The sequence below is a fragment of the Garra rufa genome, chromosome 6 (genome assembly GCF_049309525.1).
Source record: "Garra rufa chromosome 6, GarRuf1.0, whole genome shotgun sequence".
Lineage (NCBI taxonomy): Eukaryota > Metazoa > Chordata > Actinopteri > Cypriniformes > Cyprinidae > Garra > Garra rufa.
Genome location: NC_133366.1, coordinates 44,050,413 through 44,066,491, shown reverse-complemented (window position 1 = coordinate 44,066,491; position 16,079 = coordinate 44,050,413). Strand labels below are relative to the sequence as shown.

Sequence of the window (16,079 nt, the reverse complement as noted above, 5' to 3'; positions counted from 1 at the left end):
TAGCTGTAATTATGGAACCTTTATTTTGAAAAATCGTGTTATGACAATTCATTTAGCCGGAAGTGACTCGAATCTTTATTTGCAGAGAAGCGCTAGTCTCGTTATTCTCTGTAATTATTTTCCTCAATAATTACTTGGTCTTTTTTGGAGAGACAAATCACTGATTTCGGTGAAATAGGCAAAGCCCAGTGTGGCATTGCCTGCCAATCCGTGGAAATGTCATAAATATGGTGTAAAAAGAAGAAGCGAGTTTTCAAGGCGGTGGGCGATTTTTTTCTCCACCATTAAAAATCACCGGGAGGAATTTCTCTGTTTTATCAAACGCAAGTATGTCAGGAAAACACTTCAACGTGCACGAAGTGGGCTGTTGCATCAAATACTTCATATTTGGATTTAATATTATATTTTGGGTGAGTTATGCATTTTGACATTGTGTGCGAGCGGTGATTGTACAGTGTTTTGTAGCCTGGGGTTTGCAGTTAACCAACCTCTGGGTGTCTGACACTGGCTGTGCCTCAAAACCTAGTAACAAGTTGCCTACCTAGACAGCATTGTCCAACGTTTTAAACGCGTTTATGATGGCCACATGCTGTTAAACGTTCTAAATTAACGTATGAAGCGCCTAATTTATGTTTAATGCTCAGAGGCTCATTTAAGACATCCGTTGCATCTTTGAAATGCCATGATACTAAAGAAATGATATGCGAAGACAGCTTATCTCGCCCAGAAATTGCGGTTTGAACATTCCAAACGCGCTTATAAGCTTTAGAAATGCATTTAGAACGTTCCAAATGCTCTTAGGTTACTAGAAATAATGTTCCAACGTTCCAAACATTCTTTATGCTGTAAATAAAATGCTGCTAAATTGTTCGTTCCAAATGCACGTGTGATGCTTAAAAATGCGAATTGAACGTTCCTAACATGCTGTTCCAGACATGCTGTCTACGCAGGCTGTCAAATAGGCTTTGAGCACTTTTGAGACACAACCCATGTGACAGGTGGTTTTTTGCCATTATAAAAGTGTAAACGTAACCACAAACAAAATTTCATTTCAATGGAAATTTATAATGCTAATCTGATGTCTAACTCTGTCTGACATCCAAATATACACCTTTTTAGCTGCTCGGGGTGGCGTTCCTGTCCGTGGCTCTGTGGGCCTGGAGTGAGAAGGTGAGTGAAGCCCATCTTTTGTACGAGTACTTCATATATGAATCTATTCAAGTGAGATAAGGTCAAATTGAAATCAAGTTATTATTCTCATTTTTGTTCCCATTTGTATTTCCTTCAGGGGGTTCTCTCCAACATCTCCTCCATCACAGATCTGGGTGGGTTTGACCCAGTGTGGCTGTTTCTGGTCGTGGGTGGGGTGATGTTCGTGCTTGGCTTCGCAGGATGCATCGGTGCTCTGAGGGAAAACTCCTTCCTACTTAAGTTTGTATGTCATATTTTGTTCTTACCAATGAGTTCAAGCAGAGATTATGAGCTATATGTATATGCTCTAGGTATTTTGTAAAGCATGAGTATCCATAGTGTAGTTTGTGGACTCTGTTCAACTGATTTAACACACTTATGGGGTCATGAACTGAGACACCAAAATTCCCTTTATATTTGAACATATAAGAGGTTATTGTACTATAAAAACATTCTGGAACATCCAAAACGTTCTCATTAGTCTAAAACGGCTTATAGTGAAGCTATTCTGCCAGAACGACAAGTTGTGAAATGTGTGACTCTAGGATACTTCTGAATTATTATTATTATTTTATGTAAAAATCTTGATAACAATATAAGGACACTTCAGAGAACCGCACAAAATAATAATAAAAAAGGCAGTTCATGACCACTTTAAATAGTTTGTACATCACAAAATGGTAAATGTGGGTACATTAGAAAAAAACTGTTTTGAAACTTCCAAGAGGACATGGAGTGCTGCAGGGCGGACCTATTTATGTAGTCCAAAACTTGGAAATGAGGTAGCATTTAGCAATTCCGGTTCTATCATTCCGAAGTCAATGGGTTTTTAAATAGGTTTTTGGTTAAAAGCCTGAAATAACACAAGCTCAAGATATTTTCATAAAAACATGAGTAAGACCCACTTTTTCAGTTTTTACTTCTTCTGACAAAAATCTGTTCTAATCAATTTATTAGTCCACTTTCACAGCCTCACTAGCACTCTTGCAAACTGTTTTAACTTACTTTTAACTTTAGCTTTTAACTTTCAAGTAAAGCATTTTTTTTAAAATAAAGACTAAAAGTTGCTGTAAGCCTAATGAAGATGAAGTTGAAGTCATGCACCCATGTTGTGGTTTGTTTATAGCCTACCCTACGTTTAGCTTTTTAGAAATGTTGTAATTATTCTTCAAAGTTGTTTTTTGTGAGAATTATAATGATGAACCCAACGTGTAAGAATAAATTCGATATTCGATATACATTCGATATTAAGCTCGATATGGCGTAGCTTGTCAGAGATTTCCGTCTCTGTGTATTAATTGCCGCTCCAGCGGAACCTGAGCGGCACGCACGTGATGGAGATTTACTACTAATCAAAGCACCGGCTTCATTGATATATTGTCCAGCCCTACTTTCCAGCATAATTGCATTGCAGAGGTAGTGCAAGACGAGCATTTGTGGTTAAAAAGTATATGACTTTCTTTTTTTTTTAAAGAAAATGACAGTATTTTGCTAGATAAGACCCTTTTTTTTTTCAGCTGGGATCGTGTAGAGCTTTTTGAAGCTACGTTGTATTTGCAATTTGGACCTTCAACCCGTTTATCCCCATTGAAGACCACTATTTGAAGTAAAATCCTGGAATGTTTTCCTCAAAAACCTTAATTCTTTTTGACTTAGATGACAGGGGGGTAAATTATCAGGACATTTTCATTCTCACGCTCTCTTTTTTAATACTTGATGCTCAACCTGAATGTTTGAGAAATACTAATACAATGCTGTGCAGACAAACATGAATAGAGAGTGCAGGTGGGCAATCATGTCTTTCAATGGCTGGATGTGAGTAACTACGTAGGTAGGGGGGATAGACTGGATTGAATGTGGTTTGAAAGTGTGTGAACTTCCTCTCAGGCAGGTTCTGGTGGTCTGTGATACTCCTTTCATATGAGAGAGGATGCTGTGAGGGCTTTGTGAGAATGTCAAGAATGGTGTTGCGAAAGTATTACAAGAGGCCCGTTTCCTCTGTAGGGTAACGAAGGCTTTCTTAAAACATCTGGAAACACCAGATGAACGGTGATGTCAGTCTGGAAGTATTCATTGCGGTCACAGTGACAAATCATCGCTCACTGTACTTGTATAAAAAATTGTGTGTGTAGTTAGAGATGAACGTTGTGAAAATATGTGATGTTTTGCGATGGGAAATAAGGGGAATGCGTCATGTCTAAAAAATGTGAATTTCTGTGTAAATGTGTCAAGGGATGTTGGCAGGGTTAAGAATCATAAACCAGAAAAAATAAACTTAGTTTAATTTGCTGTGGGAATATAATGCATTCTTGATTTATTGAAGGCCCTTAAAGCTGATATTATTCATCAAGAGTTGTGTAACCCGAGCTCTGCTGTCCTCTTCCGCAGTTTTCTGTTTTTCTGGGAATCATATTTTTCCTGGAGTTGACAGCGGGAGTCTTGGCGTTTGTCTTTAAGGACTGGATTAAAGACCAGCTCAAGTTCTTCATTAACAACAACATAAGAGCATACAGAGATGACATTGACCTACAGAATCTCATCGACTTCACACAAGATTATGTAAGAACACACTGACACACATGTAAAATCAAACCACGAAAAGTAATTTTTTTGTGGTAATCTCAATTTAATGTGCAAACATAACTTCAAAACAATAAGTATGCACATTCAAAGTGTTTCTCTGATTACTGCTGGTATATAGACTGCCAGTCAAAAGTTTTTGAACAGTAAGATTTTTAATGTTTTTTTTAAAAGGAGTGTCTTCTGCTCACCAAGCCTGCATTTATTTGACCCAAAGTACAGCAAAAACAGTTAAATGTAGAAATATTTTTACTATTTAAAATAACTGTTTTCTATTTGAATATATTTTAAAATATAATTTATTTCTGTGATTTCAAAGCTGAATTTTTAGCTCCATTACTCCAGTCACATGATCCTTCAGATATTATTCTAATGTTATTTGCTGCTCAAAAATTATTTAATATTATTATTATTATTATTATTATGTGGAAATTTTTCAGGTTTCTTTGATGGATAGAAAGTTCAGAAGAACAGCATTTATCTGGAATAGAAATCTTCTGTAACATTATAAATGTCTTTATCATCACTTTTGATCAATTTAAAGCATCCCTGCTAAATAAAAGTATTAATTTCTATAATTTCTTCCCCCCTCCAAGCTTTTGCTATACCTTTTATGGTATAGTGTATAATGTTACAAAAGCTTTTTATTTCAGATAAATGCTGAGCTTTGGATCTTTCTATTCATCAAAGAAACCTTAAAGAGGTGTATTCAAATGTTTTAAATGTTGATAATAATAATAATAATAATAAAATGTTTCTTAAACAGCAAATCAGCATATTAGAATGATTTCTGAAGGATCATGTGACACTGAAGACTGGAGTAATGATGCTGAAAAATTAGCTTTGATTACAGAAATAAATTACATTTTAAAATATATTCAAATAGAAAGCAGTTATTTTATATAGTTAAAATATTTCACAATATTACTGCTTTTGCTGTATTTTGGTTCAAAGAAATGCAGGCTTGGTGAGCAGAAGAGACTTTTTAAAATAAAGATTAAAAAAAAAAACTGGTAGTATATTTATAATAATTATAATATCAATAATAATAATAATAAAAATGTAAAAAAAAAAAAAAAAAAAAAAGAATTTGTATATTTTTATAAAAATAGTAATTAAATAAGTAAATATAAAAACACACTTGTTTTTGCAATTTTGTAAGCTATCCGCAATCTATAAATGGCTTTCAGCTGAATATCTAATGCATGTATGTTTTTGCAGTGGGAGTGTTGCGGAGCCTTCGGGCCTGAAGACTGGAATCTGAATATTTACTTTAATTGTACTGACACTAATCTGAGCAGAGAGAAATGTGGAGTTCCCTTTTCCTGCTGCACCAAGGACCCTGCTGTGAGTAAACACAGCATAAACACTCTTAACACACATGCAGCACACACAGACACACGTCTTCCAGTCATCTTAGCGCCTAGAATGTGTCATTGTCTCCTTCCAGAAGACCTAAGAACATAAACAGGAAGTGACGTAGATCCGGTAGACAGAGCACACCCATATACCAAACAGCAGTTCTCTATTTAATATAATGCTCCAAGCCTATGATTTAATGTGGAATGTTGAGTTATCCAAATGGCTAAATCATCACTTTCTTCCTGTCTCTCTTCTCAAAGGAGGATGTGATAAACACACAGTGTGGATATGACATTCGAGCGAAAGGTGTAAGTACGCTTTTATCAGAAGAATATTCACCCAAAAAAAATTTCATATGGTCACTACAAACTTTATTTTCTGTGGAACAAAATTGAATCCTAGTCACTCTTTTCCATACAATTGAAGTGATTGAAAACTGACCTATGAGTATGAAAAGTATGCCTATGGGTGAGACTTCCGGTTCATTATCCGCACTAAACAGTAAAACGGTTTGTATTACAAACCAGTGTGCTCATTATTAAGATAATGCATTAAAATAGCATGGTAAGACATCAATTTGCCATATTAACCAGCAAAACAAGCGGTTTTGTACAGCTAAAAATACCTGGACGCGGATGAGACTGGAAGCAAGACCCATAAAATTTACAAATGGCCGTGCCCACTCTTACAAGAAGAAAAAGTTGGATGAAAGTATTTTAAAAGTGGTTCATGTACACTGTATTCTAAAGCTGTATGAAGAATTGTTTAATATTTTGCATGTGTTTAATTTGTATTTGGCTAATGTGTGTTTTTATGTGTGAAGGACAACGAACAGAAGATGTTTATACACACAAAAGGATGTGTACCGCAGTTTGAGAAATGGTTACAGGAGAATTTAACCGTAGTTGCCGGAATCTTCATAGGAATTGCACTTCTGCAGGTGAATAAACAACATTTGTCACTGAAATACACACACACACAAAGTGCATTTTTTTGTCATGCATGTCCCACTATAAACAGCAGTCATTTATAAGAGAAGGACTAAATTAAATGGGAAACTAATAATAGCTAATTTATAAAATTCAATCTCTTTGAGTGTCTACCTAGAGTATGAACAATTTCATTATTTTACATTTACAATGAGGCACACAAAGTTTGGGATCAGAAGACTTGTAATGTTTTTGAAAAAAGTCTCTTAGGCTCCTTAAGGCTGCATTTATTTGATCAAAAATACAGAAAAAAAAGTATATTGCAAAATGTGATTACATTGCAAAATAATGGTTTCTATTTTAATATGCTGTAAAAATTTATTCCTGTAAAGCAAAGCTGAATTTTCATTAGCCATTACTGCAGTCTTAAATGTCACATGATCCTTCAGAAATCATTGTAATATGCTGATTTATTATTAGAATTGTCTATGTTGGCAACAGTTGTGCTGCCAAATATTATTGTGGAACCTGTGATACCTTTTTTAGGATTCTTTAATGAATAAAAGGTTTAAAACAAAAGCACTTATTCAAAATATAAATCTTTTCTAACAATGTAAGTCTCTGCTCTCACTTATAATCAATTTAACACATCCTTGCTGAATAAAAGTATTAATTTCTTTCAAGAAAAGAAAGAACACAAATTTACTGACCCTAAACTTTTAAACAGTAGTGTATATTGTTATAAAAGATTTCTATTTTAAACAAATGCTGTTCTTTTTAGTATCACAGGTTCCAAAAATTTTTAAACAGCACGACAGTTTTCAACGCTGATAATAAATCTGCATATTAGTATGATTTCTGAAGGATCGTGTAATAGTAATGATGCTGAAAATTCAGCTTTGATCACAGAAATAAATTTGGATTTTAATGTGTATTAAAACAGAAAAATGTTTATATATATCGTAATAATATTTCACAATATTAATTTATTTTCTGTATTTTTTGATCAAATGAACACATTCTTGATTAGCTTAATAAACAGCTTTAAAAAACATTAAAAATACAAAAAATGTGTATATGCTCACCTTTTCTATAATATGTTATAAAATTAATACTTTTATACACAGATGGTGCATTAAATTGTTTAAAAGTGACAGTAAAGTGATAGTAATTCTCCCCAAACATTTAGTTTGTTCAGTGTAGTTGCATTGATGTATCTCACACTCCCTGACAATTTAAACTAATACATTAAATCATACATTAAAACCCTTGAATATTGATTTCTACCCGTATTCTCTTTCATGCATTGTTTTAATTTATCTCCAGTTTCTCATAAGTGCTCTTTCATTTCAGCAGCTGTCCTTCAAATTTACAACCTAAACATGATCCCCCAAGTGCGGTTATTATATTGATTTCTACGCAGCTGTATCCTCCTTAGGCCATAAAATAGTTTAGAATTAAATTTTGCATGAAGCCCAGATTAGATTGTCCAGGAAGCCACCTAATAAACCGTTGTGCTATGTAAAACACAATAATGTTGAATTCATTGTTGCCTGATAACAAAAACCTTTCCTCTTCTTCTAGATATTTGGGATCTGTCTGGCACAGAATCTTCTGAGTGACATTGAGGCGGTCAGGGAGAGCTGGTAAGAAATATCACTGATTGTGTATATTTGTAGCAATAGCCAACAATACATTGTATGGGTCAAAATGTTTTTTTCTTTTATGCCAAAAAACATTGGAATATGTTCCATGAAGATATTTTGTACATTTCCTATTGTAAATATATCAAAACTGAATTTTTGATTAGTAAATGCATTGCTAAAAACTTCATTTGGACAACTTTAAAGGCGATTTTTTTTCAATATTTAGATTTTTATTTTAAAAATCCAATTTTTTGTACCATTAAGATTTGTGTTTACCATAACCAATAATTTTTTGTAATTCACATTATTCACAAGGAGTCTGTCTGTACTGAAAATTATACTGTTTGGATACATTTTTTGTATTAAATTAAAATTCAAAGAGAATGTATTATATTTTTAGCATTAAAGTACTGATAATTAGAAGGGAAAATGTGCTTAATTGCCGCAGTGCTTTTCTTTATATACATTTTTTTTTTCTCCTTTTTCACTTTTTTTGGGGGGTGTAATATAACCTAGACATGTTATATGACATAAAATTCACCCATATACACAGTTTGGTAGTTTTTTTCTAGCTTTCTAGCCTTACCAGAATTTCGGCGCTATTACAGTGGTTTTAAATTTCCAAATCCCATATTGTATGGGTCAAAATGATCAATTTTTCCTTTATGCCAAAAATCATTAGGATATTAAGTAAAGATTATGCTCCATAAAAATATTTTGTGAATTTCCTAACGTAAATATATTAAAACTTAATTTGAATTAGTATTCATATTAAATTTGGACAACTTTGAAGGCGATTTTCTCAATATTTAGATTTTTTGCGCTCTCAGATTCCAGATTTTCAAATACATTTTTCAATCATACATCAATGGAAAGCTTATTTATTCATCTTTCAGATGATGTATATATCTCAATTAAAAAAAAAAGACTCTTATGACTGGTTTTGTGGTCCAGGATCACATAAAAGAAACGCATGAGTCATGAGATATGCATTTATATTAGAGTCACCACACATCCTAATGGAAGGCTGGGAATAATGAAACTGACTATGACTAATTTCTCATAGAAAGAGGGTCATAGTGTATTCAGCCATTTATTGAAACCATCTTTTTTGACTAATTTAGACTGACAGCAATCTGTTTGGTTTAATGCAGTTTCAGACAAATTGTGTGAACAAACTCATCTTGCTAACATCTCTGTTTTTCATCCTCCAGTTTGTTCACCTGAAGCACTCGAGCCATTCTGGAGACAGATCCTCCATCTCTCTGTCACTCAGCAACAGGGTTGGCACATTGTCATCACAGTATCCTAGCAACCAGTGAGGGATTCCATTCACATACCTTCTTTATTACAGTGTACAGCAACATCTTCATGTTTCCATGATAATGGTGTCCAATGGTAGATTTGCTTCTAATCCTTCAAGTATGAAATTCAACCGTATTAACACACTAAGCCTTTAGAAACTCTTAAAGGAATAGTTCACCCATAACTGAAAACGTACTCACCGTCAAGCCATCCAGGATGTAGATGAGTTTGTTGCTTCATCAGAACAACTTTGGAGAAATGCATCCTTTGCAGTGAATGGGTGCTGTCAGAATGAGGGTCCTAACAGCTGATAAAAACATTACAATCCACAAGACTCCAGTCCATCAGTTAACGTCTTGTGAAAAGCTGTGTGTTTGTAAGAAACAAAATCCATCATTAAGGCATTCTGGACAAATAAACAAGTCTATCATTCATAATAATTTGCAAGACATTAGTTATGTGATGTTTTAATCAGCTGTTTGAACTCTCATTCTGATGGCACCCATTCACTACCTATTTCATTTTTGACTGAACTATTTCTTTAAGAACACTTGCATTCTGTCTGTACTGTTTTTTGACTGTTGGTCTATGTATATATCCATCAGATGAGTGTATCTGACAATTGCATTTTGTTAAAATTAATGCAACTAAAAACATACACAATTCCGTTTTTATTCTATATGATTACACTACGGTTGATCAGTTGGGTAGAAGATGCATTGATTCAGCCAATGAGTTGTAGGCAAGCTCAGTATTTATAGGTTATCATTAGTCCTGAATGAGTGCACCTTTTCTGCACTGTTTGGCAAGGAAAAAAATAATCTGCGTAATTGTGCAGAATTGACATTTAAATAAAAATATGTTTGTCGATGCAAAGAGTACTATAGTTATATCAGTAGCTGAAAAGATGGTCAAATTAGGCTAAATATTTATTACTTAAGGGGGATGTGTAGAATTTTGTGAATGACTAGCAGACCCAGTTTTAGTAAAACGGTAGTAGCCTACAGATTGTGTTAAATGTCTGCTTAACACTACACGAGTGTTTGACCCGCATTATGACTCTCAAATGTATATAATCCATTGAGACGATTTGTTTATTTTGTTCACATTGTGGGATTGTGTGTGTATATTACCTGTTTAATGGATTTTATAAAACACGGTTGCTTTTGAAACCAAGGGAAAATGCACTGCATGCTTACTGGAATAACACTACATTTTCCCAGCGTGTTCAGCTATATGAAGATATTTTTGTGAATCGCTATGTGGATTTGGAAATTATAACCACTGTGTAAGTAATGGTGTCACTAGAATGTTTTGAAAACATTAGCACTGAGATTTTGCCAGATTTAAGACTAGTGAGGCTAGGAGGGGAAAAAACAACTAAACTAGGTGAATATGGGTGAATTTCATGTCAAATAACATGTCTAACCTACATTTAAAAAATTTTACATGAAGAAAATTAACTTTATTATTTAATTAAGCAGATTTTCCCTTGTAATTATCAGTACTATAATGCTAAAAATGTTATATTCTCTTTAAATTTTGCTAATTTGACTTAAAAAAAAATTAGCACAGTGAGACTCCTCGGGAATAATCTAATTTTTTTTTCCTGTAGCTCACACAGTAACACTCAAAGGAGTTTGATTAACTAATAAACATATACCTTCAATTTGATGCATAAATATAATTGAGGTGAAATATAATTGGGGCGTGTTATTATGAAATTCACCCAAATATATGATATTGATTCATGAAGTATTTCTGAAATCATGGTGTTTTTGCCAGGAGGATGACGAGAATGTTTTGCTTTGATTGTGAAATGAATCTGCAGCCTGTTAAATAGTGGTTTTGTGACTTTTGTAACAGGGATTGTGAGATTATTTGAAACACAAACTGATTTAATGAATCCCTATGGTTGTGATAATGCCTTTCCACTTTCCACTTACCTTATGTGTGTTACCTTTATATATCATAACATGTTTGATTTTTGTTTATTAACATTTTTGACAGTCTTGGTGAAAGGTAAAACACTGCATTGAAAACACTGCATTGAAACTGGCTTCCAGTGGTTTTGCAGAATGTGCACAGTGAAACTGGAGAACAGGGACTTTTTAGTATTAATTATTTAATCATTTTTGTCCAGCACTTGTAATCTAGCCTGAATTTTAACCCAGGCTCTGGCTTGAAACTCATTTTGGTACATTGCTGACTGGAAGTGCCATAAAACTATTATTACATAAATACTGGCATATTTTCTCAAAATTTCATAGTAGTAACAAGATATTTTGTGTTGCATTTTCTGATAAAACTAAAATTGTTGCAGTTGTATCATGTAGTCATCTTGTTATCATCAGAAAAAGACGTTTTTCTGAATATGATTTTTAAAACTTAAAGTTAGTGGTGTGAACAGGCCATAAATATTGTTTCTAAATATTGTCATACTTGAGAAAAATTGGTTTTATTTAAAAAAAAAAAAAGATTTTGAGCCGAATCTGCTTTAGTTATATTTGACCAGAAAGTTTGTTTGTTTTTATTTAGTTTAAATTTCCTCTGTTTCTGTAATTTCTTAATATTAATTTTACATTACCTTATTTAACAAATGTAATAAACACTTAACATTGTTTCCTAAGATGGTGGTATTGGAAACAATAAATTTTATATGTTTTTGTATATGTGTGGAAAGCCTGTGTTTATGTCTGTGACTCTTTTCTACTTATTAACAATAAAGTGTTATTAATTGTCTCTACATTTTAATTCACATATCATAAAGTGTTTTAAAATGTAATATTTCATGAAAGTGAGTGCTGAAAACAATAACAAACCTTATCATTCAACCTTTATCCACCTTATTCTTTAACGCGGAAGTAAGCCTTCCGGTTCACTAGCCGCGGAAGTAACGAAGAATAACAACGTGCATTTAAAGGTAAAACTGTGCACTACAAACCAGTGTGTTCATAATTAGGATAATACATTAAAATAATATGATAAGACACACCAGCTTGCAATATCAAACAGCAAAACTAGTCAAGTTACAGCTAAAAATATCTGGACGCGGAAGAGACCGGAAGTCACATCCATACAATTTACAAATAGCAGCGCTTGCTCTTACGAGAAAAATAAGGTGGATAATATATGTTACTTTATTTAAATATAACTTATTTACATTTGTACACGAGGATTGTAAATTAAAACAAGTTACAATCTTTTACAATTTGCGTTTAATAAAGTAGTAGAGCATAATGTAGTTTCAACTGAAATTCTAGCTGGATTATACACATATTCTTCATGTAGTTTTAAGGATAGACGTTAGATGGCGCTAGAGGATGTATGAAAGATGTTATCCAAGGTGTCAAAGAGCACCTGGCCTTTAAAGATAAAATCATGAGGGTCAGGATTTGATTGTGAAAATTAATTAGAAATTAATATTTACTTATAGTAGTGAGCTGTACAAGAGCAAAAATGACATTGCAAACAACGATTTATTTATAAACTACTCACAACACACGTGACAATGCTTACAGATTAACCTGTTAGTCTTTATGGTTTATGGTCAAATAAACTGCATTAATTTTACAGTTAAAACAAAACCTAGATCTTTATCTCATAATTCAACACTATTTCTCTGATGTTCTGTTAAAGTACTGGGCTATTCCTTGAAATCCAGCAATAAACATTAAAGTATAATTCTAAAACAAACTAACATTAGTAATGGTTAATACACACAAACTTAACTAAATTTCAGGGGTGTGTCCACCTTGAGACCTTGGTGGGAATGAAACCGCGATGCCTAAATCACCTTAACTGCACTTGCTTATACAACCCTCCTTCTTCCTTTTGGAAGCAGCATTGGTAATCTGAGCAGATTAGGATCTGCTGTGTCTTCTTAATCCCACCACGATTAAAATAGGATTAGAACTCATCTCCTGGCCTCAGTATCACAGTAACTGCTCTGGTGGCACTGACACTCTCTGTCTTTCTGTCCCATGAAGCAAAGGCACAGCAGTAGGGGTCACTGTGTTTTGAACTGTCATGTCTCTTTCCAGGTGGCAATATGGCGTTTCTCACACTGACAAATTCTATATACATATGCATAAGATGAATGGCCTATATTGAACAGCAAAAAAATTATATTTGAAATAAACAGACACCAAATAAAATCATTTTGTAAGGTAAGGGCCCAGTAGGGTTTGGTTTAGTGGGTTCTATGGAGTCTTGTGTAAGATTTAAAGACTTCTCGACAATAGAGATGTGAGTAATTTTAATAGAAAAAAATGTAACACTAACTTCTAGTATAGTAACTACAATTATTTTACTTTCCAATAATGACTATGATTTTGAGATCCATCTTTTCACTCCGAGGACAACTGAGGGACTCATATGCAACTATTACAGAAGGTTCAAATGCTCACTGATGCTCCAATGTATTAAGAGCCTGGGGGGTGAAAATTTTTATACAGAATGAAGATGTGTACATTTTTCTTATTTTGCTTAAATATCTTTTTTTTTTTTCATTTAGTCCTGCTCTTCAGAAGCTACGAAAGATACTTACATGTTTCCCAAAAAAACAAAATAAGTGACATTCATCCTGATTTTCAAATTTAAAAAGCTTATACCACTACCTTTTAATGCATTGTGTTTCCTTCTTAAGCATCAGTGAGCTATTACCTTCTGTAATAGTAGCATATAATAGTCCCTCAGTTGTATTCAGCGTGAAAAGATGGATCTCAAAATCATACAGTCATTGTTGGAAGGGGTTCAAATACACAAAAATGCTGAAAAACCAAATAATTTGTGGGACCTGAAGGATATTTCTGAAGAACAGCAGGCATTTTAACTGTTCACTATATCACAAAAACATATCTGTGAATCATTCAGGTAACAACACAGAATTAAGAATCAAGTGTATGTGAACTTTTGAAGAGGCTATTATTTTTTCATGTGGACTATGTGTAAATGTATTTTATGTGAAATATCTTATTCAGGTTTGTACTAAATCAAAAATAACATGCATTTTGTATGATTCCTCTTATTTTGGTAAAATTATTAACATTGTGCAGACTCTGCAAGGTGTATGTAAACTTTTGACCTCAACTGTAGATAGATATTTAAAATGAATCACTTTATAAATAATGTAAAACGTCATAATGGTCCCTGCGTGAAAATTATATTACTTAAATTATTATTTAAGCAGTAATATATGTATATTGTGAATATAGTCCCATCATGCCAGCAATATTCGCAATACAGCACATCCTTGATTTGCTTTTATATATTAATTTTATAAAATTAAAATATATTAAAATATTAAGAACACACTTTTACTTAAACGTTACGTTTATATTTATTACGCTATGTATATATTATTATATTTATGTAAACTATAATATTTACTACATCATGGGTTTTATAATTGCTGCATTCTGCATTGCTATTCACTTGGTTTTTGAAGAATGAGGTGGATAAAGGTGAGGTGGATCTGTATTTTTAAGATAAACATAACCTTACATTTTATGTTATTTATTTAAAGGCGCACTAACTCGATCGGCATCTGTGGTAAAACATACAAGAGCAAGCTACTTGCAGAGGTTATTTTTTTACCTATCGCACCTGCTTTTCTGTGCGAACAAATATAATAGTTTGCAGTACACCTACGATATAAGAGCCGATTTTTTTATTTAACAGGACCCAATAAGAGTAAAAAGAAAATCTTACACAGCGTATATCCGAAAAATATCGTGAGAACGCAACGTTTTTTTTTTTTGTTTTTTTTTTTTGCCAATAAAGTAGCCGGACCTTCTTTTCTTTACGTATGGACATGACGCAAACACGCAACGAGTGACATAAACGCGAAAGTTCACATCAAGTCCGACCTGACCGCTTGACGTGGTGTCCTTTTATCCTGTGAACAATTCATGAAGGAATTTTCTTTTCCTGTCCCCCCAAGAGAATATGCCATAGTTTTTGGTGCAATTCCTGATTGTGTTATACCTTTAGTCAAGTCTGGCCCTAAAGGTTCCTTAGTCTCTCTAACATTTGACAACAATAACTTATTTGTTGATCAAAGGCTCTTCAATACCATGTCAAACAAAGACATTCGTGTAATTATTAATAGGTCTCAGATTTCTTTACTTGCATGTGTGAGTTTTTGGAATAACATATTTGATGATATAGAATGGGAAGAGTTTTCTTCGTCGACAAAAATTCATTTTATCTATTAAAGTTGTTGAAGTCTCTATTAAAATTATCCATAATTGCTATCTGGTAAATTACAAAATTGCTAAATTTAACAATAGTATTTCCTCCAATTGCTTTTTTGTCATCAGTCTGAAACAATTAATCATTTATTTTGGGAATGTGTATATTGTAAAGTGTTTTGGGTTGATTTTTCTAATTTTGTTAGAAAATACTTAGATCCAAATTTCTGTACAACCCCCAAAAATGTATTTTTTGGTTTCTCTTTGAATTTTGATCCTTCTCATTGTAAATTTATTATTAATTTACTGTTATTTCTTGCTAAATTTTATATCCATAAATGTAAATTTTCAAAGAAAACTCCTTACTTTTTTTATTTTCCGGAAAGATTTTGATATGTGTATGACCTCTTTAAGAAATTCTAATAATTTTATTGCGTGGAAGACTCTTTCATGGTGTAAATCCTATAAGCTATTACTTTGGATGAATGTATGTAACCCTCATTGTCTTTTGTTAGTATTTTGTTTGTTGTAATTATTGTTTATTGTATAATAATAATAATAATAATAATAAAAGAAAAAAATAATACGAATGCGCTGGTTTAAAGGGGGAAAAAAAAGACCTGACCGCTTGAAATGTAAGTAAGCGTAAGCCAAGAATACAGTTTTTAACACTGATTTTTAATTTACAAAAACACAGATTTTTACTTTAATTTGTTCATTTTTACCTCAAAAATCTTAAGTAATCTAATCTTATTTCATGTGTGTTTTTGTGCAGATAACGTGTATAACTGTGTACATATGAATATTGACCATGGTTACTAAAAAAGACACAAAGGAGTAGTTGTTCACTTTCAGAACAAAAATGTACAGAT

General features: G+C 32.9%; 1 protein-coding gene across 1 annotated transcript; it reads left to right on the top strand.

Moving 5' to 3' along the window:
- The first annotated feature begins 62 nt into the window (after positions 1-62).
- tspan5b (tetraspanin 5b) lies at positions 63-11,759 on the top strand. The gene is made up of 9 exons (XM_073842401.1): positions 63-410; positions 1,120-1,170; positions 1,289-1,435; positions 3,580-3,750; positions 4,993-5,118; positions 5,394-5,441; positions 5,957-6,073; positions 7,647-7,708; positions 8,923-11,759. Exons 1-9 carry the CDS (start codon positions 330-332, stop codon positions 8,933-8,935), a joined length of 816 nt encoding a protein of 271 aa, XP_073698502.1. The 5' UTR covers positions 63-329; the 3' UTR covers positions 8,936-11,759.
- The last annotated feature ends 4,320 nt before the right edge of the window (positions 11,760-16,079 follow it).

Coding starts and splice junctions, on each gene's coding strand:
- tspan5b (XM_073842401.1), top strand. CDS start 330: ATGTCAGGAAAACACTTCAACGTGCACGAAGTGGGCTGTTGCATCAAA. Junction 3,751..4,992: donor TCGACTTCACACAAGATTAT/GTAAGAACACAC, acceptor ATGTTTTTGCAG/TGGGAGTGTTGCGGAGCCTT. Junction 5,442..5,956: donor ATGACATTCGAGCGAAAGGT/GTAAGTACGCTT, acceptor TTATGTGTGAAG/GACAACGAACAGAAGATGTT.